Below are 22,963 nucleotides of genomic sequence, written 5' to 3'. Positions count from 1 at the left end.
ACTGCATCTTCCCTGAAATATATCTATTCAACTTGAAGTTATAACATGTATGATATATTACTCAGGATTTTTAAAATGGATGGTGTGTGACAGACAATAACTAAGTAAATAATGGTCCATGCTTTCTGACCATTTATTGCACATAAATGTGTTATATAATAATCATAAACTAGCACATACTCACAAATTGTTTTCAATTTCCCTGTGATTTTCGGTTCTTCCCATCTTGGAAAAAATCTTTTGCATTTCTGATACTGAAAACAAGTAGCATACATTAAAACGATAAAAATTAATCTTAAATATCAATTACAGAGAAATTAGTATGTTAAGAGGTGTGAATCATCATCATAAACATTAATATATGATTAAAAACAAATTGTTAAATATTTGTGACAAATTAGAACATGATAGAGATTAGAAAATGGCCACTTTACCTTTCATTGCATTAAAATATATATATCAGAGAACAACTTCACACTTAAGCTTAGTACTACCTTCACTTCATTTTTTCGAAAGTTAGTCAAACTGTAAGAATATTTTATCGCAGTGACAAATCTGAGGTAGAGAAATCAAATACACATTATTGTACCTTTCCTACAGATCTTTGTGGAATGGTCTTTACAGAGATGATTTAGTGTCAAGCTTCTGAACTGGTCATTAGTATATTCTCAAATGAATCAATTGGAAGACAACTGTTAAAAACAGATAGGTATCCAGGATGGTCTCCTGCATGTAATTTTAACTTGTCACAATTGTTCAGGAAACATTATTCTGAGAAATAAGAGAATGATGTGAACAAAATACAGAGAATTTTCAATAATTCTTTTATAATAACTGAGTATAATCTCATATATATAACTAGGTTTGTGGGTAATTCATTTTCAGCAGCTGTGGAAATTTTGTAACTGTCTGAGGTCAATACAGATGATTTCATTAGCCATCTGGATTGACCTGACACAGCTGCATCATTTCTGCTGCTTCCAAAACCAAATTACTGCAAGGCACTCAGATTCATCAACTGGCAGTGCCATTTTGTTTTAACCTCTGAAGAAATATTATACAATTCTGTGGCTCAGAGCTTTCAGTGTGCATAAGGATTGCAGATATTTTCATCTACATCTGCATCCATACTCTGCAAACCACCCCAAAATACATGGCAGATCGTCACCCTACTGTACCACTTATCAAGGCTCCTCCACTTTCCATTTGTATATGGAGCATGGGAAGAATGATTGTTTGAATGCCTCTGTGCATGCTGCAATTATTTTAATCTTGTCCTCTCCATCCCTATGTGAGGAATACGTAGGGAATTGTAGTAAATTCCTAAAGTCATCATTTAAAGTTGTTTCTTGAAACATTGTTGGTATACTTTACAGGATACTTTACATCTCTCTTCAAGAATATGCCAGTTCAGCTCCTCTTTTTTTTAACACTCTTCCATGGGTCAGGCAAACCTGTGGCCATTTATGCCTCCCTTCTCTGTATATATTCAATACCCCTGTTAGTCCTATTTGGTATGGGTGTTGCACACATGAGCAATATTCTAGAGTGGATCATGTGAATGATTTGTAAGCTATCTCCTTTGTAGGCTGATTGCACTTCCCCTATTATTCTTCTAATGAACTGAAGTTTGCCACCTGCAAACAAACAAAAAACTAATTGTGTAATTTTTTTTTTAGTTAAAACTTTATTACTACATTCGAATGTTCACAGATAAAATTGGGCAAAAGTTTTCTGAACATCTGTGAATCATGTAAGTGCGGCAGGACATGGGTACCAGTCTGGTACTCACCTAGTGGGCCTTGGGGAACCACCTAAAAGCCCCATCTAGGATGGCTGGCACATCGGCCCTCATAATTAATCCACTGGGCTGATTTAATCTGGGGATGATGCACCTCCCTATCCCAGAAGTAGCACTTTATCGTGCAAGGCTATCCAGGCAGGTATAAAAGAATCTGCATCTGATTTTGTCCATTACAAATCGTTTTTTGAAAGCCAGCAACTGCGAAAACAAGTTATTTATAAACAAGTCCAATCTAAATCTATTCTCTGTTAACTAATAAATGACAGTACCATGGGATTTATTGACACTCATTATGTTCATATTCCTGCAGAAAAGGCTGAACCTGATTAAACACAAAAGGTTTCTAAGACTTACATTCGTATCTGTACTGTACTGTACAAGCCACTATATGATATGTAGCAGAGGGTGCATATGAGGGGGCCAAAAAATAACCAAAATACCCTTAGAAAATGTGTGTACTTTATTTTTGTCAAATACAACTTTAATGTCCCTAAAGGTACTCTCCATCAGAATGAATTCACTTGTCCAAACATTAATTCCAGTGTTGGAAGCGCCTTTCAAATTCATCCTCTTTGATACCTGCAAGGACCTTTGAGATACAGTGTTTTACATCATTGACATAGTCAGAACATTTTCCTTTCAAGTATCTTTTCATCATATGGAACACAAAGAAGTACCAATGAGTTAAATCTGGTGAATAGGGAGTGTGGGCCAAGATAGTTATCTTTGTTGAGGCCAAAAAGGGGTGAACACTGGAAGCCATGTGCACAAAGCATTTTCATGATGTATAGGCTGCTTGCTGGAATTCCACAAAGCTGTAAATGTTGGTGCTAGACTTCACCATGGCCATTTTGTAACCTCCTGTCAGAACTGCTGATTTACTATCTGATTTTTGGTAATTGAAACACCAATAGTGACAAATAACTTCACATTCAGTTTCACCTAACACACATTTTTTGAGGAGGCAAGCCAAGTAACTTCCATATTATTTTCTTTTCAGACCATTCTCCTTGCACAAGAACTTATCACCTTTGATGATCTTGTTAAAAAAAATAGGATCATCTTTCAATGTGTCCTTCATTTTGCAAGCTTGAATATACTAATCTGTGGTGAGAAGTCTGGGTACAAACTTTTCTGCCACTCTTAATGTCCCCAAATCAATATTCAAAATTAGTGGATTGTTCCCTAGGACACCCCAGATAAGTCTTCAGGTCCATTGATTATCATGCTGATCTCAGATGATATTGGAGATTTTGCCACTGTATTCTTCAGTTTGAGCAGTTGAAGGATGACAAGAACAGGACTGAACTGTGATGAACATCAAAGAAAATCATTCATACACTTGAATTTTTCTAAGAGCATGTTCTTTGTATGCTGTTTACATAATCATAGCAGTTTCCACTGCATTCATACTGAGGGAAAAAAACAGAACTTCACAACTGCATGTTGTTCAGGAAAGTCAGCCATTTCCTCCCATCATGAGTGCACTGCAGACACTCACAAAGAACTGTCAGTGAGATCAGACTTCTCACTGATGGGCCATGCCAATTGGCAGACTGACATATGAGAGGTCCTGTAATAGCTATCTAGTTTAGGACAATAACTGATGAGACCCTTAAAAATTTCAACAACAACTTGCAAGAGATAGACTGGAGTCCAGAATACAGTGAAACAGATGTAAATAAAAAGTATAATAAACTTTTAAATGAATTTATGTCTCTCTTTGAAGCTACCCTCCTCCAAAAAAATAATTATAAACAGCCATGTAATCACTGACAAGAAGAAATTGCTCAGTTCATGAATGTAAACATCCTGCAGTGCAAAGAGGAAGTTGCATAGTTCCCTCAAAGCTAGGAATGACCCAAAGAAATAGCAGTAATGCAAACTTTAGTGTAGCACTCTAAAGAAGGTAATAAATATCTGCATAAAAACTTAAACTGACAAATTAAAAATAATTTGGAATGTGATAAAGATGGAAACCAGCATGACACAGGTAGAAATTAAACAAGGCGACAACATTATAAAGAAACCGAAATGGTTGCAGAAACATTGTACAAACGTGTTTTGACTGGAGCAGAGAAGGCAGGCTGTAAAGGATATGTGGATGAAGCAATTGCTCTTTTACAGAAAGTTATCAGCAACGGAACTCCCAGATATCCTTACCTTGTGTTCATTAAATGAGACTGAAAGAATAAGTAAGTCATTAAAAATAAAAATTCCATTGGTGTGGACAATATTTCTTGTAAAATACTGAAATATTGTTATAAATATATAGGTCCAGTCTTATGCAACATACTAAATACATCTCTCAAAGAAGAAATGTCCCTAACAGATTAAAACAGCTTGCAGTGATACCTCTCTTTAGAAAAAGTGAAAAAATAATGTCAAAAACTATCACACAGTCTCCCTTTTAACTGTCTTTTAAAAATTCTTGAAAAACTTGTGCACAGTTTGAGTGTCTATTGTCTGAACTTCAACAATCTCCTTAACAATAGTCAATTTGGGCTTCATGCTTGTTTTTGTACTGAACAAGCAATATTCTCTTTTAACAATCAAGTTCTGGAAGCAATTAACAAGAAAATTTCTCCAGTACGTATTTTTTATGATCTCTTGAAAGCTTTTGATTGTGTAAAACATCAGATTCTATTGAAAAGTACAGAATATTGTGGTTTAGGTGGTATTGTTGATTCATTGCTTCAGTCATACTTAAAGGACCAAGAGCAGACTGTAATGCTGAACCTGCCTCATCTGAATGGATGGTGTTAACTTGTGGTGTGCCACAATGCTCCGTTTTAGGTTTGCTGCTATTTCTTATTTTCAATTACGACATCCCTCTTTATTCCAATACTAAGAGGAAATTTACTCTTTATGTAGATGATACTATGATTATTATTACTGAACTGTCCAGTGACAATCTTGAACAAACTACAAACAAAATTTTCCCTGAAATTTTAATTTTAATTTTTTTTTTTTTTTTTTTTTTTTCAAATAGTCTTTACTCAGTGCAGATTAAACCCATTGTATGAGGTTATTTACACCACAAAGAAATCATGAGGAAATGAACATACCGTGCAGAGGTCACCAATACAAAAAGTTGAGGATACAGAATTCCTGGATCCATATATAGACAGCAAATGTAATGACCAATTACATTTGCTGTCTATATATGCACCCAGGAATTCTGTATCCTCAACTTTTGTATTGGTCTTCATCTTTTTAAAAGACTTAACTCAGCAGTATTAGCAATACAAGTTCTTGCTTCTGTGGCTGAAGTACATGCCATTAAAGCTTCCCACTTTGGCTATTTTCATTCATTAATGTTACATACCATTATATTCTTGGGGAACCAACCTCTCACAAAAAAGAATTTTACTGCACAGAAAAGGCTATCAGAATAATGAGTGCTGTTCATCACACACTCTCCTGTAGGTACTTGTTTCAAAAGATGGGTATCCTTACCACCCTGTCACCATATAGTTCTTCCTGTTGGATTTTATCTGTAACAGCCTTTTTCTGTACAAAGACAACAGCAAAGTGAGTACAACACAAGAACCAAAAACAGTTTGCACATTGAATTGAAAAGCCTAAATCTGCCTCAAAAAGGAGTTTATTACTTCTGCAGTAAGCTGTTTAATGCACTCCCACTGCATATCAAATCCCTTCATAAATCATTGCAAAAATTCAAATAAATTCTGAAAGAATAGCTAATAGGGAAACCTTTTTACAAAGGTCAATGAATTTTTGAGAGAAAATGGATACTGTCACTAGACTTATAATTGTTTTACAAATATTATATTGAGCACTATCATTAGCATTCAAAAATTTGGGTTTTAGTATTCATGCATTTATTGATTGGTTGTAATACTTAGTTTAACTCTGCTTACTGCATATATTACTGATCCTTCTTCAGTGTAACACAACATTCTGCTACTTGCCTATATGTTCTTAACTTGATATTATATTTACATTGTATTTTTTATTGTATTTATATAAGTTACATCTAAACTCTGTACAATTTGATATTTTCCATATCCTTGTGATTCACTGGCTACTTGGATCTACTGAACACAAAATAAATAACTAAGAATGTTTCACTCTGTTATATTCATAATTAAGATATGAGGTATACTTGATGATTTGCATTACACAGAAACAGTAATTGGACTTGATAATAAGAAATTTAGATTGCAAGATTCAACTTATCAAATGTAAATGATTTGCTAACTACAGAAATCATTCTAATTATTTGCAGCAATACTGATTACTGTTTGATCTCTGACATAGCAAGATATATTAATTTGTTTCACTATTCAGATCTCCAGAAATTTGTAACCTGTCACTCTTGATATGCAAAAATACTTTCCTGTCTTTTTAACATACCTTGTGCATTACTTCCTCCTACTTTTTGTCACCTACCTTCCTTCCAAAATGGATGTTTGCACTGCACATCTGAACTGGTCTATTTATGCAAACTCTACAAGGTTTCCAATAATTTCAAGCTCTTTAATTTCATCATCAAATGGTACCTAGTTTAATGTATGGATATATTAATGTGGAAATTAACTTACTTCAATGGGGTAGTGCTTTTTATGAGAAAAGTAAGAACCACAATGGATATGTTTTATTTGTTGCAGGCTCCAACAGCTTTACTGACTGAGTCCCAATATTTATTTCTTAAACTTTCCCTGAATGTGACAATATTCTTCAATAGTATTCATAGGTATTGATTTAAAATTATTATCATATAGGACGTCGCAGGAATACAACAGGAACTATCTTTCAAATAAAAAATTCGACTAAATATTGGATCTATAATGCACACCTTAAGTAAGACCTATGAACACTTCTTCATCTTCAATACTGCAAGCTCTTTGGTTTACATATTTTGAGAGGTGGTAGTATGGACAAAAACAAAAACAAATTGTCCAGTGATCATTGGCTCCAAGGTGCATACCTTAAGGGCTATGAACACATCTTCACCTTCGATATTGTGAAACAAATCTCTTCTACTGAAGAGTTCATATCTCTTTTTCTTTGTTTTGATCAATACTACCTCCTCCCTAAATATGGGAAGCAAAGAGCTTGCAGTATAAGAGACTTGTTTCACAGTATCAGACATGGAGAGGTGGTCATTTATCTTAAGGTATACATTTTAGAGCCCATGTTTACTAGACTTTTTTGCCTCAAATGATAATTTTTGTCATGTCCCTGAATATTGACCATTCCTCCTGGGGCACCCTGTATTTAAGGACCAAGATTTACCATAAATGACCTGAGATTTGGCCATTTATGGTATCTGTTAAGAATATCTCATAGTAATTTTTTATAAAATTATTTCTATTGTTAGTGGTTCCATTAGGCACAAGTACAAATAAATCAGTAGCTCCACAAGTCTGGATGTAAAATGTAAAATGCTTACTTTCCTGACAACCATGAAAAATACTCATATTAATGTCTCTGAGGTCAAAAACATTTGCAATTTTATGTCCCAACATTAATTTACACATAACTCTATCAAATTAACCCATTAAAATTATAGCTTCATTGTTACCACAAGACAAAAAGAGAATAGAAGCTTTTGAAATGTGGTGCTACAGAAGGATGCTGAAGATTATTTGGGTATGTCACACAACTAATGAGGAGGTACTGAATAGAATTGGGGAGAAGAAAAATTTGTGGCACAGCATGACTAGAAGAAGGGATTGATTGATAGGACATATTCTGAGGCATCAAGGGATCACCAATTTAGTATTGGAGGGCAGCGCCGAGGGTAAAAATCATAAAGGGAGACCAAAAAATGAATACACTAAACAGATTCAGAAGGATGTAGGTTGCAGTAGGTACTGGGAGATGAAGAAGCTTGCACAGGATAGAGCAGCAAGGAGAGCTGCATCAGGTCAGTATCTGGACTGAGGACCGCAACAACTGTTTCAACAAATTTTTTATTTTGTCATATCTGTTGTATTCTTTGTTCAGTAAACTGTTTGTTATCAGAAAGGTATTCAGGTTGAGAGGAAAATTAATATCACAAATCTGACGGTGATTAAATAAAAACCACAACCTATGCCAGTTAGACAACATGTACTCATGGTAGATCTTAAGGTATGCATTTTAGAGCCACTGTTAACTAGACTTTTTGGTTTCAAATTAGCATTCCTGTCATTAAATGATCATTCCTGTCATTAAATATCCACACAGTTCAGCAAAAGAGGGGACTTAACACAGTCCCAACATCATTTGGCATTACTGGTCCTTACATTTATGGGCACACTTAGTGCAGGATGGTGGAAAATGTGATGAGATGAATAAGAATTTCATTGTCAATAGCTAAAGATAAGATTTAATAATTTCTTATAGTGACATTCCACGAGATTCTGCAATTGCAATCACGAGGTTGTGTGATATCATCCTGTGGCGTAAAAAAGAAAGAGATAACAGAACATCATAAAGAGATAGGTGCTTAAGTGTGTTTTGTATTGCTAGCATACCATATATCTCATTTTTATTTCTTCTTTGGCTGCTGACACTAGACATATACAGCAACATGAGTCAGACAGAACGGTAGCACTTACCATTTTTGGAGATTTCCTGCAACGTTCTAGTAATTTCTTCTGTAATTTTTTGCTTATTATTATCTATTATGGTAGCCTCATTGGACTGAAAATGGTTATCAGGTGAATCCATTTTCTTGTAGGATATGTACTCTGTCCTAGAGCAAAACATAACATTCATATCATATTTTATTCACAGTTACTGCTTGTATTTCATAGTAGGATATCAAAGTAAACACAGAATATATTTCTGCTTTATGCTTGATAAGCAAGAGATACTACATTAACAGAAAATTTTAAAAAGTATTTTTTTTAATTTTAATAAACAACTATTATTGATGTATGATGATATGTAACTTCGTTTTATGCCTAATATTTATTAGCTCCAAATATATGGAACCAAAATATGTTTCCCAAATTGTAATTTTAGTGCATATCAAGTTTCTATAATATTTTTATTATGTGGTACAATGTTAACCCATTCCTCAATACTTTGTTGCACTCCAATTTTATTGTTCCCTTTGATTCCATTTTAAAAGCATATGAATGTGTGTCACAGCTCAAATGCGTGAAAAATGGGTTGGCCTGTAACTGCACAAATGACTGGATGGGTAGGGGACAATAATAGTGGTGTGGGTTCCATTGCAAGTGTTGGTCACATTTCATGAAAATTATTGAACCCTCTTATTTGCTTCTTTTGATATAAATTTAATGATCTTGCACACTCTTTTACACACTAAATTCTTAGGTATGTTTGCTTCACCTACTGAGATGGGAGACTACAACACCACACTGTGTAGGACTTGTGTAAAATAGAAGCTTTAATGAATTAGGTGAAATGCAACTGAGACTGGCTTCATTGCAAAATAGGAATATTGTATTACCCACTACACAGAATGAGAATGTGTCTTCCATAGATAAAGTAACTTATCCTTCATGTAATCCATAGTAAAATAGTCCCTGTCTTAAGTAGATGCTGTCTTATTTCTACAACCTGACAAAAGGTGAACAGACCTACAATAAGAACATTGCAAGCAGCTTAAATGTTAATCTTAAAAAAGTCATACGATGTATTCCAGATAAACAATAATGACTTATAAGTAATAGTAATGGCAGGTATTAACCACTATCCAACAAATGAAAATTTCTGTGTAAAATCCTTTTGTATCCAAATAAATAAGAAATTGATGGGCCATGGATATACAGACATGCTAATCAAACAGTTTATTGAAGTTTCCATTTTCTTCATTACAATTTCTTATTATGTTGACATGCACGTGAAAATGCTATCAAATATTAATTTCATGCCTGTCGTTACATGGAACAATGAGTGAATTAATTTTTTCCCAGTTGTTACTATAATAATGAATTAATTTGAATAGTAAAAGCTGTATCCATTATAATAATATCTAGGCAATTCTTTTTTACCTGTAAGTTGTAATACTTATGAGGTCTAAAAAGAAATGTAATTATGAGATTTTTGTGTGTTAGAACATAACTTTCAACTGTATCCTTATGCTCAATGGCAATTAGGCTGCATTAGACAAGCCACTTACTGCAGAAATATCTTTATGCTTTGTAGTAAATATGATGCATAAGGTCTGAAACAAACAAGATGAGACTGATTATGTAAAAAGTACTTATAAATTATGTTCAGTTAGTGATGATTGCCATCAAAGTAAAATCCATCTGACTTATACACATCTGCATTTGTTCTAGCCTTTCCAAGTCCATGACCTTAACTGACTTTGTTTGTGTGAGGCTACACAGGATCTGCATCAGATTTGTTCCTGGGTCAAGTAAACTGCTCATACCCTGCAACTGTATTTCTCAGTTTTGATGAAACTTCCCACAGAGTAGACATATCACGGCAACAAGTCATTAGAAATGTAAGCAGTTTTTTTCCATAAATATTAAGTAACAGTTGGAATATCATTGAGCAGTGTGGTGCAGTGGTTAGACCACTGGACTTGCAGTTGGGAGCATGGCATGTGCAACCATCCTGATTTAGGTTTTCCATGACTTCCCTAAATCACTTCAGGCAACTGCCAGGATGGTCCCTTTGAAAGGACATGGCTGATTTCCTTCCCCATCCCTCCCTAATCCAATGAGACTTATGACCACTCTGATTGGTTGCCTGCTGCTAAAGTAGCCAACCAACCCACGCACCTCAGTTGGAATATCAACAATATTATGAAAAGGAAAGATTGCTATTCATTGTACAGCTGACACACTGAGTTGCAGACAAGTACAACAACTAAACTGTTACATGCTGAGCTTTCAATCAAAGTCTTCTTCACAAAAGAGAGGAAAACAGCCACACATTCACACAAGGAAACAAACCTCACACACATATGACTGCTGTCTCTGGCTCCTCTGGCCAGAGCACATGTGACCAATATCTCTGGCCAGAGAGCAGCTGTAGATAGTGCTTAGTGGCCAGGTGTGTATGAAGTGAGGCTCCTTGTGTGAATGTGCACCTGTTTTCCTCTCTTTTCTGAAGAAGAATTTTGTCAAAAGATCATCATGTAATAGTCTTTTTGTTGTGCTTGTCTGCCACTCAATGTGTCATCTTCATGGTAAGTAGCAATCAATCTTTTTTCACAATGTTGTTGTTATTAAGTAACAGTGATAGATAAAAAGTAGATGAATGCTGGAAAAGACGTAGCAGCTTTAAAGTCAATTTTTACTGCTAGAAATCATTTCAATAAGGTTATCATGGATTGTGGAGACTTTAGTGCGTGATTTTCTGCCAGATAGTAATGATTCAGGGTTAACATCTGGCACTGGATTATTTTCACAGTGAAATTCCCTACAAGAACTGAAGGATGTAGTGCAACAGCTAAAGGCAATTTGTTTTTCGATCCAACAACCTTTAGCTATTTAGTTGTAAAACCAATAGTCAAAGGTTTATCCAATAACCACAGTCAAATGTTAACAATAATATATATTGCCTGACAAAAATAATGAAGTATCCAGAAACATTGTTGATTGTCAATGTAATTTCATACACATACATACCACTGGCAGGTAAGTAAATCATTAGAGCTGCAATTCACTGTAACATGTAGAATAGCCACCAGAGTGCTTTAGGTTTGTTCATGTTTAGTGTTGTTACAAGGGATGGAAGACTATATAAGGGGATGGGAACAGCATCAGTTGTTGAGTGATCTCTCTGAAGGATAGATAGATGCCTCATACTCATGTGAGACTGTGCTTTCAGTATGTGATGGTATCTGAAATGGACCTCATTGTGGGTTTCCATTTGGCCAGCTGGTAAAGTCATGTAATATCAAGATTTGTGGGACATTCAGATGTGGCAGTGGCCTGATGTTGGTCTGCATGGAAATGAAAGGGCAGGAATATTCACCATCAAGGTTCCAGATGACTACATATGACCATCACAATGGAGAATTGCTATTTTGTGCACCAAGCACATCATACCGCTTCATGTCTGTGCCTGTCATTCATCAACAAGTAGTGAACATCCTGCAACACTCAGCGACATCCTGCACAATTGGTCAGAGACTAGCAGCATCCAGATTAGGGAATTACTGCCTCATGTGTAGGCTCCCATTAAAACCACAACACAAACAGCTGCATTTTGAGTAATGCCATGAGCAGGAACCATGGACTGCTGATGAATGGCATCACACCATCATATTCAGTGATGAATTGTGGTTCTGCACTTCTTGAATGACCATTGTCAGTGAGTATGGAAGTGGCCTGGGAAGAGGTCCCATTATTCCAATGCTTTGTACAGGGACAACAGTGTTACTCCTTGCATCATGGTGTGGGTAATCATCAAGAATGACTTCACAACACTGCTAGTAGTAATTGAGGGAAATTTTATGGAACAATAATATTTTATGGGCACAACTGAGTTGGTGTTCAACAACAAAAGTAAGCACATACAGAGTCCTATAACATGACATTATTTATAAAGGTGACTATTGCAGCATGAAGTAAACTTGAGCAGCAGTCACATTCCTAGGCATATACACAGTCAGAAATTTGAGTTGGAATTTTCATATGGAATATCTAACAAGTAAATTAAACAGCCTTGGAATTGCTATGGAAATTTTAGACAGTTCCACACATAAAGGAAACACCAGAAAAATACTACAGCTACTTTGAATCTGTTATTAGATATGGCATAATTCTTGGGGAAACTTGGGAAATGTTACACAAATTTTAAAGTTGCAAAAAAGAATCATTTGTAACATATGCACCGTACAGCTGAGGGCATCATGTCAACCATTATTTAAAGACATAGAAATATTAACTGCTCCCTCTTTGTACCTCTTTGGTGATTCTTTTCCTACACAGCAGCAGTGGTGGATACATATGCACCCCCACCCCCCCTTTTACAGTGCTTCAGGGCTTCCAGCACTGCACCCGCCCTGACCAGTTGGCCTGCACGCTATTCATTTGTTTCTTTCATCAGTCAACTCAGCTGAATCGAGTTATTGACTAGTTGTACTTTCCCATTTAGCACATGCGTCCGTGTCATCGTGTTTTATACGTTTCTGTCTGGAACATAGGAATCTACTTAATGGCTTAGCTCTGTTGAATACTCACTCTGACACTGATTGTCCTATTGATGATGTAATTAACCAATTAGCCAGGAAGAATAGGGTCATAGAATTCATCATTAAGGAAGAGAAACACAAATGTAACTTTTTTAGATCATAAGATGGCATTGTCTTGTATAAGCATATAATCAGTTTAAATAAAACTTTCTAAACCTTTGTATGTGACTTTTTTTATTACATTAAAAGTAAAGATAGCTCAAGATACCTTTAGTACCCTCTCCTTGGGGTTTTTCTGTATCTGCCACTGCACAGCAGAGCTGATCTATTTAAAGGAAAAAAGAAAAAAACATTTTGAACACTCATACAACACAAGACATAAAGGAAACTTTATGCTCACCTCACAGCACTTCACACTGTGTGCTCAGACTCCTCAGTATATAGTCATGAAAATTCACAACACAATAAAAGCATGTGACATAATGAATTTGAAGATAAATATTTTAAAAAGCAAGTTACATAATTTTCCAATTGAATGATGTTACTACCCTGTGGAAGATTTCATGAAGGATGAAGTGATACTTTGAGCTGGATCCCTAAAATGGAATAAAATTTTTTGATAGTTACAGTGGATGTAAGATCGACAAATTTTAAACAAGTAAATTCTTCATAAAGTAACATTGTTAAGTGTGACAAAATTTCAAATAAGTGAATTGTAATCTTGACATGTCTCCTGTACATCAGACACATGTTCTGAAATTCTGTATGTTATGAGATGAATAAAACACATTTCACAACACAATTGACTGAATGAATTGATTTTTTAAATTTTTTTTATTGGTCAAGTTTTATCATACAACCCAAATTGTACAATTGATATTGGATAGGTCAAATAAAAGTTCAATAACACATAGTATTAGAAAATAGTAAGCAAGTTGAAATTAGGTATCTATTCTTCCTATTTAATTTGTGTGTGACCAGTAACTATCTGACTCAAAGAAGGCAATGAATGGGGTAATATTTTGATATTTGTCATCTCAAGGCTTCATTCATTTATTCATTGGGTTGTGTAGACCTCATCAAAAAACAAAACCCTCAGTGATGTGGAACAAGTTAAGGTGCACATTAATTAAAGGAAAAGAGATCTTAGAAGCTCAATTTGTATTCTCTATCACCATTAACCTAGCACTGTTACTGTTCCTCCTTATGCCAACTAAATTTAAGCAAGTAAATTAGAAATCAGTTCAAAATGCTGCTGCCTCCTCAGTTGTGCCACATAGCTGCTGTTCATTTCCTATTGGTAGCTAAATATGTACTCAATTATAGTGGTATTTTTAAAAGAGAATAGTTACCTACATCTACAAATATAGAGCCATGTCCACAGTACATCACTATTTGCTATGCAACTTTACAGTGAATGCTTCTATTTCCTGTGGAGCTAACATGACTTTTCAGTCCATGAATCTAGGTTTTCAGGTAATCAGTAAAAAGAGTGGCTAATGATGTAAGGTGTTAATTTTCTTTTGAATTGGTACAGATTACTATTTTCTTGTGTGATATTAGATGGGAGCTCACTGAACACTTTAACTCCAGACTACATAACCTCACTCTGAATCCTAGAAAAAGTGACAAAGTCTACACAAAAAATTGTGATTTAGTAGTTCTTTAAAAAATAGTGAAGCAACGTAACAGTTACTGTGAGAAATTGTGGTTTCTGAAAAATATTGGAAAGCTGTAAATCAATGTCTCCTCAAAATAATGTAACACATGATAATCTGTTTTCTGTTTCTTGTATTGTAATTGTATAGTTCACAATTCAGCAAAATTAGATTTTTATCCTCAGCAGCAAACACTGATGACTATACACACTGTTATTTCCAGTCTAATGTTTTCCTTTTTTTGCATTATTTACTATTGATATCACTGCCAAATAATTAACAAATATGCTATTGCTTTAACTGCTTTCTTATGTAATTCACTTCCAAGGATTTTACCTACTGATCTTCACTAGAACAAACCATAAGCTTTACTCACAAAAATGTATAACAACAAACAGTGGTGGAAAACTGAAAAATGTTGTTCCCATTTTATTACAGTTCATTACAATTATCTTATCTTAACGAATATATTATAAATGAATTATGTTTACCCACTGCTCCCTTTGTGTGCACTTGCACAAATTCTGAAAATGATATTGTGTCATGTTTCATGATATAGTCCTATTCACACCTTAAGAAAGAGATAAGACACATTACATAAGATATAGCCTTCTAAAGTATAATCAGATTAGCCACCTGAGTCAAAATACTCAGCTGCTTGTAAACATTGATCTCAGTCATGCTTAAGTTACTGTTTCATTCACTCACTAAATATGTATATATGTTTTCATTTAATAGTAACATATTACTGTTTGAGTGCTATATTGTGTGTATGAACCCACAATACAAGAATGCAAAGTGAATGAAAAGAAAATTAATGTTCAGTACATTACACACAAAACTTGCAGTTTTTCTGTACAAAAAATTTAGAAATGTTAATGCTAAAAATGCATAAAAATGTTCCAACATTGTATTAATTATGCCATGACTGCTGTTGAGATGCAAATGCCCCCTGAAAATAAAATATGTAGAACATTTGCAATTTTAATGGAACTACACTATGTAAGAAGGTCCCTAGGGGTCTCATTTAACAGTGTTCTAAGAATTGCTTTGGAATTTATTTGTGAAAACACAAAGAATTTCACACAAATTCATTGGTCCTGGATTTGAAGCCAGTTTAGCTGAAGCAGGGGTCCTGTTCTTATCACTATGTTACTTCAGTGAGAATAATTATAATAGGGGAGGGCAAGGTATAATGTAACATGGAGCACAATGCAACATTTGGATTTCTGTGTAAGTTATCATGTTCATAGCCTTGCATTTAACCTATTTATAAGATCTGGCCAGTCTACTCTGGAAGTTATGAAAACTCATCTTTGGGGTGTAGGTGTTTTGAGGTACGTGCAGTAAATTTTTATCACAAAATAACATTCCCTTTATTGTTTATAGTCATGAAACATTGCTGTAATTCTTGATATTATGACCCTAGTCAACGCTCATGAATCATCCTACATTGCAGACAATTCATAATATTATGGACTTGTTTGAAACTTAATGAACTGTATAAACATTGTTACAATTTAATTTGGTGTACAGTGTTGGACTGTTACAGTGATTTTAGCAGTGAAACCCCTGTTCTAGGAGACAATGACAATGACAAGTGTAAAAATGAGTCAGAGGAAGATCCTGCAAATATACCAAATGAGGAAGATCCACCATGACAGAATTTTGATGGTTTCTTTTAGAGGTCTCCCTAAAACTAATAACGAATGAGTAACTGAAAAATAGAGAGTGGGATGTGAGATGCATTGTAATAGATAGCCGCGATAAAAAAGTGTTTGAAGATCACATAAGACAGTGGAAAATAAAACAGGAAGAGAGAACTAAAACTAACAAAAGTAATCTGTTTTCCTAGGAATCATACTTGCCTGGAACAGTGTACGCCAAAATGTATGATCCTTTAGGTTACTCCAACAATAAAACAATTAAAGGTCAAAATGAGGGCAAAGATGTAAACACTAGGCCTGCTGTTCAAGACAGTTATATTTTAGTAGGGTCTCTTGGCAAGAACTTAGTTTGATATGTTGGTACACGGATGAGGAACAATGATTATGATGGTGACTATGAATTAACGTTACTCCATAGAAGGGTCAAAAATCCACACATATTTCTATATCAACATGTGTGTCAGAAAAAAGTGTAGTAATGGTTTTACCAAATCTGTTTGCTTTGGAAAAACCAAAATGTAGCATGGGTGCCTTAAATTTTATGTCAATCTAAAAAGTTTTAATGTCCAATTAATATTGTATAAAACTTGAAATTATTTTCAAATATTCTAAATGTTAATTTTGTCTCAATACAAGAGAAGGAAAGTTGCTACGCACCATACAGCGGAGATACTGAGTCATAATAGGCACAATAAAAAGACTCACACAATCATAGCTTTTGGCCATTAAGGTCTTTGTCAGCAGTAGACACACATACAAATGCGCACACACACACTTATGCAAGTGCTACTTGAACACATGTCTGCAGTCTCAGAGAGCTAAAACTACACTGTAGTAGTACACACAGTGTACACTTTGCCCCATTGTGGGGCACACAATAACAGTTTATATTCATTATTAATATTCTCAATAAATACAGTGATTTAAAGTCCACATTGAGTCTGTGAACTTTAAATGGCTGTTAAGTGATCTGTAAAGAAAAATAAAAAGTAAAAATAATGTCTGCACAAATAAACTTTTCAGAAAAAGTCTTTCCCTGTTTAACTGAATGAAATTTTTGAAACTAAAAAAAATTAAAAATATTAAACATAATCAGTAATTAATGGAGAAAATGATTGTCCAAGAATTCAAAAATTTCCATAATCCAGAAAATATATACTATGTGAACCTGTCATCCAATTTAGACATTTCATTGTTTCATTCTATATTTAAAGACATTATTTTGAATATAAAACAATGGAAAGTGCAGAAAGGAGAAACAACAGTATGGAAAGGAAGGAGGCACTGACCTGCAGAAAAGCATGATGCAAAAAAATATAATTCCATAACAAGAGGTTCCTTCCATAAAGCCTAGCCACTCATAGTTGTCACATCTGCAGTAACAAACAGTTCCTCTCCAAATAAGCCAAGTGTATCACTGAGGCCTTCACATACCAAAATTACCCTCCCAGTCAACTTTGTCTAGGAATAGATCTCCCATTCCTTGTTCTCTAGTCACTTACCACCTCCCACACACCCACTGACCAGCTGAAAAAAAGCAGTCCTCTCATGACACAGTGTCACCCAGGATTTGAGCAACTGAGTCACATCCTGGGCTAGGGTTTCAACTACCTCTCATCGTGCCTTGAAATGAGAAATATCTGCCCCATCCCTCCCACAGTGGTATTCTGATGCCCACCAAACTTATACAGTATCCTTGTCCATTCCTACTCTGCCCAGCTCCCAACCATTTGCCCATGGCACATATCCCTGCAATAGGCCTGTATGCAAGACTGTCCCACACATCCTCCCATTATCACCTACTCCATTTCTGTCACAGGTGTCTCCTACCTCACCAAAGGCAGGGCTACCTGTGAAAGTAGCTATGGGATCTACAAACTAAGGTGCAACCACTGCACTGCTTTCTATACATAACAAGCTGTTTGTGGCCACAAAGGGTATGAATGGCCACCACCAAAACTGTGGCCAAGAGACAGCTGAACCACCCAGTTGCTGAACATGGTGCTAAACACCATGGGCTTCACTTTAATGAGAGCTTCACGGCCTGTACCACCTGGATTCTTCCTACCAACACCAGCTTTTCTGCAATGTGCAGATGGGAGCTTTCCCAACAATATATTCTTCGTTCCCTTAACCCACTTGGCCTCAACCTTCACTAGTCCCTGTTCATCACCTGTTTATCCCCTCCCCTGCTACCACTTTTCATTTTGCCTTGCTATCTCCCATCACCTCTCACTTTCCCTGTCACCCTCCAGTCTCTTGAAATTGCACCTAGTGGCCCTATCGTGTCCTCACCACATCCCTGCACACTCCTACAGGCAGGACAGCATCTTCCTCCACCCCTATCCTGTTGTCTCTCTCCTTCCTAGCCCCATGTCTTCTCCTTAGCCTCTACCACCCACTCCAGTAGATAGTTGCTCACGTCAGACACAACAGCAATAAGGCCCCAGTGCCCAGCGATAGTGAGTGCTTGTGTGGAAGTGAGTGAGTTTTCTATTTCAGAAGAAGCACTTTGACTGCAAGCTTAATTATTTTATTAGTCACAGGTGCTGGCAATTGATCTCTGGTACTGACTGGCATTGACTTCTGTTTTCTCTAGTCAGCATGCTCATCAGTCTGTGTCATTTGCAGTTTTTCTCTCCATGGCACCATGATTTATCTGCTTCCCTTTTCTATATACAATGTGTCTGTTGAGGAATAGGACACATACAAGAAATGTCTATGACAACACTTTCAAGCTTTTGGGATTATTGACACTATTTTATGTAGTACCTTGTTTCTTTCATGGATATCACCAAGAATGTATCAAGTCCTACGATGACTCACCCCTTTCCAGGGACAGTCTGCTTTAACATTTGACCAAATGTGTGAACTACTTCCAAAATACTACTGAAAGTGCACCCATGTTATTGAATCCCATGTTGAGTTTTACTACTGTAGGAAGCGACCACATCAACCCTATTGAGCAAGGGTGGCTGAACTCCATGGGTTAAGTCATCACTGTCATTTTGTGTTTGACGTGAATAAAGAACCATACACTTATCAGATGGTGAGAGATGTTATCATTAATTTAGCTCCAGATTGTGAGATTAAGAGCGTGCCCTCCAGTGAGAAAATCCATCCCTTTCCAAGGTTTTAGCTATTGCACAGTCGTTCGAGGTGTCATGAGCAGTGGGTAACCAAATTGAGTCATGGTGTGAGGTATCAGGAGTCCACTCTCATCCACTCCAAGCTTCAGATGATGATTCGCAGGGTGAGACGTGATCACAGCAGTCTTCACACAATCGCAGTGTCAAGGTGGCCAGCCTCACTTCCAGCAGCAGCCACGCCAACAAAATAAACAGGCCAGTAAACAGCAGTGTACACTTTCCACACTCCCATCCTTCCCTTATTGTTTCATTACCCATGAGCACCCAGACTGCCCAAAGCACTGAGATACCTGTCATAATTGCAACAGAAAAGGCCACACTGCTTTTGTTTGTAATGCAAAAATTCAGCACGATGATCCTGATGCGGATATGGACGTAAATATTATATCAGCTATTTCTGTTGAACCAAATGAGCTTTTCATTGATGTTATGATTTTTCATAAAGTTTCACACATGCAATCGGATACAACAGCTGTGATAACCTTGTTAAACTCACATTCTTATATGGACTTGGGCTCTCCTCATCTTCTCCCTGTGTCATGAAAGTTAGTAAATTACAATAGAGTATTTCTACTCTTGGGCAATTCACTGCCCCAGTGACCTACAACTCAGTAGTCTGGTCAGTTACATTTCTTGTTTTAGATAACACAAGTGTCGAGAATATTTTTGGATTAAATGATTTTTAAGTTGTTTGGTTCTGCCATTTCAGATTAAGTAAATTGTGTCCAAACAAGTGTCATGTACACATACACAGTTAAATGCATTATATTCTGAGTTTTCCTCTTTGTTCTCTCCTGGATTGGGGTGTGCCAACAATTTTCAAGTGCACATTACTATGAAACCTTCTGCTTGACCTCGTTTGTTCCTAGCCTATCTTGTTCCAGTGCCACTCAGGGAACAACTCAAAGATGAATTTGATCACCTCAGTGGAATCCAGCATTGTTCAGCTTATTCATCAAGTGCATGGTCTAACCCCTTAATTTTAGTAAAGACTGACTCATAGATATCCTGATGAGTGAGTACTCATGCCTTAAAAATGCTGAGTGCTGCTCAAACTAGGTACTCTCAGGCAGAGAAAGAAGCTTTGACCATTGTGTATGCTGTGAAGAAATTCCATGTTTTTCTCTATGGTACTAAATTCCACCTGGTCACCAATCACAGGCCATTGGTTTCCTTATTCAGTCCTCCTGCATTGTTACTGGACAAAACACCACATCACATTCAATGGTGGGTTCTTTCCCTTTTGTGTTACATCTATGAGATTCATTTCTGCCCTACGAACTGACATGCAAATGCCAATGCTTAGTCCCACCTGCTGGCTAGTCCAGACCCAGGATTTCATCAAGAGGAATTGCTTTGTCTCCACATTGATGTCGCTGCACAGCAGACAGTTGATGGTTTTGCTGTAACTAGCACAAGGATCATGAAAGTTGCAGCAGAAGATTATAACGTTCGCAACATAGTTGGCCAGTTTCAAGACCTTCTTGTGCATCTCACCCCCTCCATAATTATTACATCTTTTGACATTGATTCTCTGTTGTGGATGGTGTTCTGCTTTTAGACATGGGTCACGCAGCCCTCAGACAGTGATCCCCTCAATGCTTTATTCGGAGGTTCTCCATTTATTACATTCAAATCATTGGAGTGTATGATGCACAAAAGTGTTGGTCCATCAACCCATTTTTTGGCCCAGCTTGGATGGTGATGCTACCTGCCTGGTTGTCTCCTGTTCAAAATGTTCAACTCATTTAGCAGCTCCCCAGACACTATTGTCTCCTTGGCCAATGCCTTCACATGTATGGGACCATATACATGTGGATTTTGCTTTCTGTTTCTCAATGCTTATTGGCTGTTGGTTATTGGTGTCATTCATTGTGTTTCCACATCCATAACTGCCACTGATGCAGGTTGGTCCAAAACTTTTTAACTTGAAGACTCGCCCACACTGTTAGTATCTGATAATGGTCCACAATTTTCATCACAAGAGTTTGTGGAATTTTGCGATTCCTGTGGTATCTGTCACATTCTTGCCCCGCTGTGCCATCCACAATCTAACAGTGAGGCAGAATGCCTAGTGCAAATTCTAAAAACTCAGATGAAAAATATATTGCCCACTCTTCATCTGATGTTGCCTTAGATCAGTTTCTCTCTTCTCATAATGTGTAGGATTTCATGGCCGGCATCTTCTTTAGTTAAGACTTTCAGGCTGAGAGGCCATGGTCAATCTGTAAAACTTCATCTTCCTGACATTTCATTGCCAACTGTGGGCAGCATCTTCCAAGGTGAGTCAAAGACAGGCTGCCACGCTATGGAGGTCCCATTTATATAGAGCACATAGAGGAAACCACCATATGTCATGTTGTGTGACTGTAAATCCATCTCTGACTAGCGTCATTATTCTCTATCGAAGATAATCGATTGTCACATCATTCATACAAAGTCAACCACCATATCTTATCTAACTTTAAGCCTTCCTCTTTACTTTTAAAATTATTGTGGTGTTTCTGAATCTCTATACATACATGCACAGTAATGTAATGTTCTGGCTGGCACACTTCTCTCACTAAATTTTACCTCCCGATCACCGTCTTTAAAAACATGTTCCACTACAGCCGAATTGTCGGCATGTCCCAGTCAACAGTTCCTTTTGTGTTCTGTTAAGTGTGTATTAACACTACTTTTATATTAAAAACAAAGATTCCAAGACTTACCAAGCGGGAAAGCGCCGGCAGACAGGCACATGAACAAAACACACAAACACACACACAGAATTACTAGCTTTCGCAACCGATGGTTGCTTCTTCAGGAAGGAGAGGGAAAGACGAAAGGATGTGGGTTTTAAGGGAGAGGGTAAGGAGTCATTCCAATCCCGGGAGCGGAAAGACTTCCCTTAGGGGAAAAAAAGGACAGGTGTACACTCGCACACACACACATATCCATCCGCGGATGGATATGTGTATGTGCGGATGGATATGTGTGTGTGTGCGAGTGTACACCTGTCCTTTTTTTCCCCTAAGGGAAGTCTTTCCGCTCCCGGGATTGGAATGACTCCTTACCCTCTCCCTTAAAACCCACATCCTTTCGTCTTTCCCTCTCCTTCCTGAAGAAGCAACCATCGGTTGCGAAAGCTAGTAATTCTGTGTGTGTGTTTTGTTCATGTGCCTGTCTGCCGGCGCTTTCCCGCTTGGTAAGTCTTGGAATCTTTGTTTTTAATATATTTTTCCCATGTGGAAGTTTATTTCTATTTTATTAACACTACTTTTCATTGTTCCAATATAAACCTTCCCACACCTACACGGAATTTTATACATCCCAGGAGTTGCTAAGAGGTGTTGAGCATCTTTTGCCAATCTTAAACACTCACAAATTTTCTTGATGGGTCTAAAGATTGTTTTAACTTGAAACTTGGGAAGAACTTTCCCAGTACAGTCATAATATTATGAATAAATGGAAGAAAAACTTTTCCAGCTGACAGTTGTTGTTGATGAATGTTGTCAGACACTTTTCATCTGCGATGGAATGCTCGATCTATCTCATTGTCAGCATATCCATTTTTATATCCATTTTTCTTAAAGCCATTCACAAAGCCATCTTGCAAATAA

At 36.5% G+C, this 22,963-nt stretch overlaps 1 protein-coding gene across 3 annotated transcripts in view; it reads right to left on the bottom strand.

Annotated features, from left to right (window-relative positions):
• LOC126268119 (syntaxin-12-like) overlaps window positions 1–15,107 on the bottom strand; it is a 56,544-nt gene extending 41,437 nt beyond the window's left edge. For all 3 annotated transcript variants that reach the window (XM_049973644.1, XM_049973645.1, XM_049973643.1), the window contains exons 1-4: window positions 15,037–15,107; window positions 13,156–13,212; window positions 8,377–8,513; window positions 185–254 (exon numbers count right to left, since the gene is read on the bottom strand). In XM_049973644.1, the coding sequence (XP_049829601.1) occupies window positions 185–254; window positions 8,377–8,488 (182 nt within the window). In that variant the 5' untranslated portion in view covers window positions 8,489–8,513; window positions 13,156–13,212; window positions 15,037–15,107. The remainder of the gene's footprint in view (window positions 1–184; window positions 255–8,376; window positions 8,514–13,155; window positions 13,213–15,036) is intronic.
• Window positions 15,108–22,963: the final 7,856 nt, after the last annotated feature.

Source organism: Schistocerca gregaria, chromosome 4 (assembly GCF_023897955.1).
Source record: "Schistocerca gregaria isolate iqSchGreg1 chromosome 4, iqSchGreg1.2, whole genome shotgun sequence".
NCBI lineage: Eukaryota > Metazoa > Arthropoda > Insecta > Orthoptera > Acrididae > Schistocerca > Schistocerca gregaria.
This window is presented reverse-complemented; position numbering and strand designations above follow the sequence as displayed.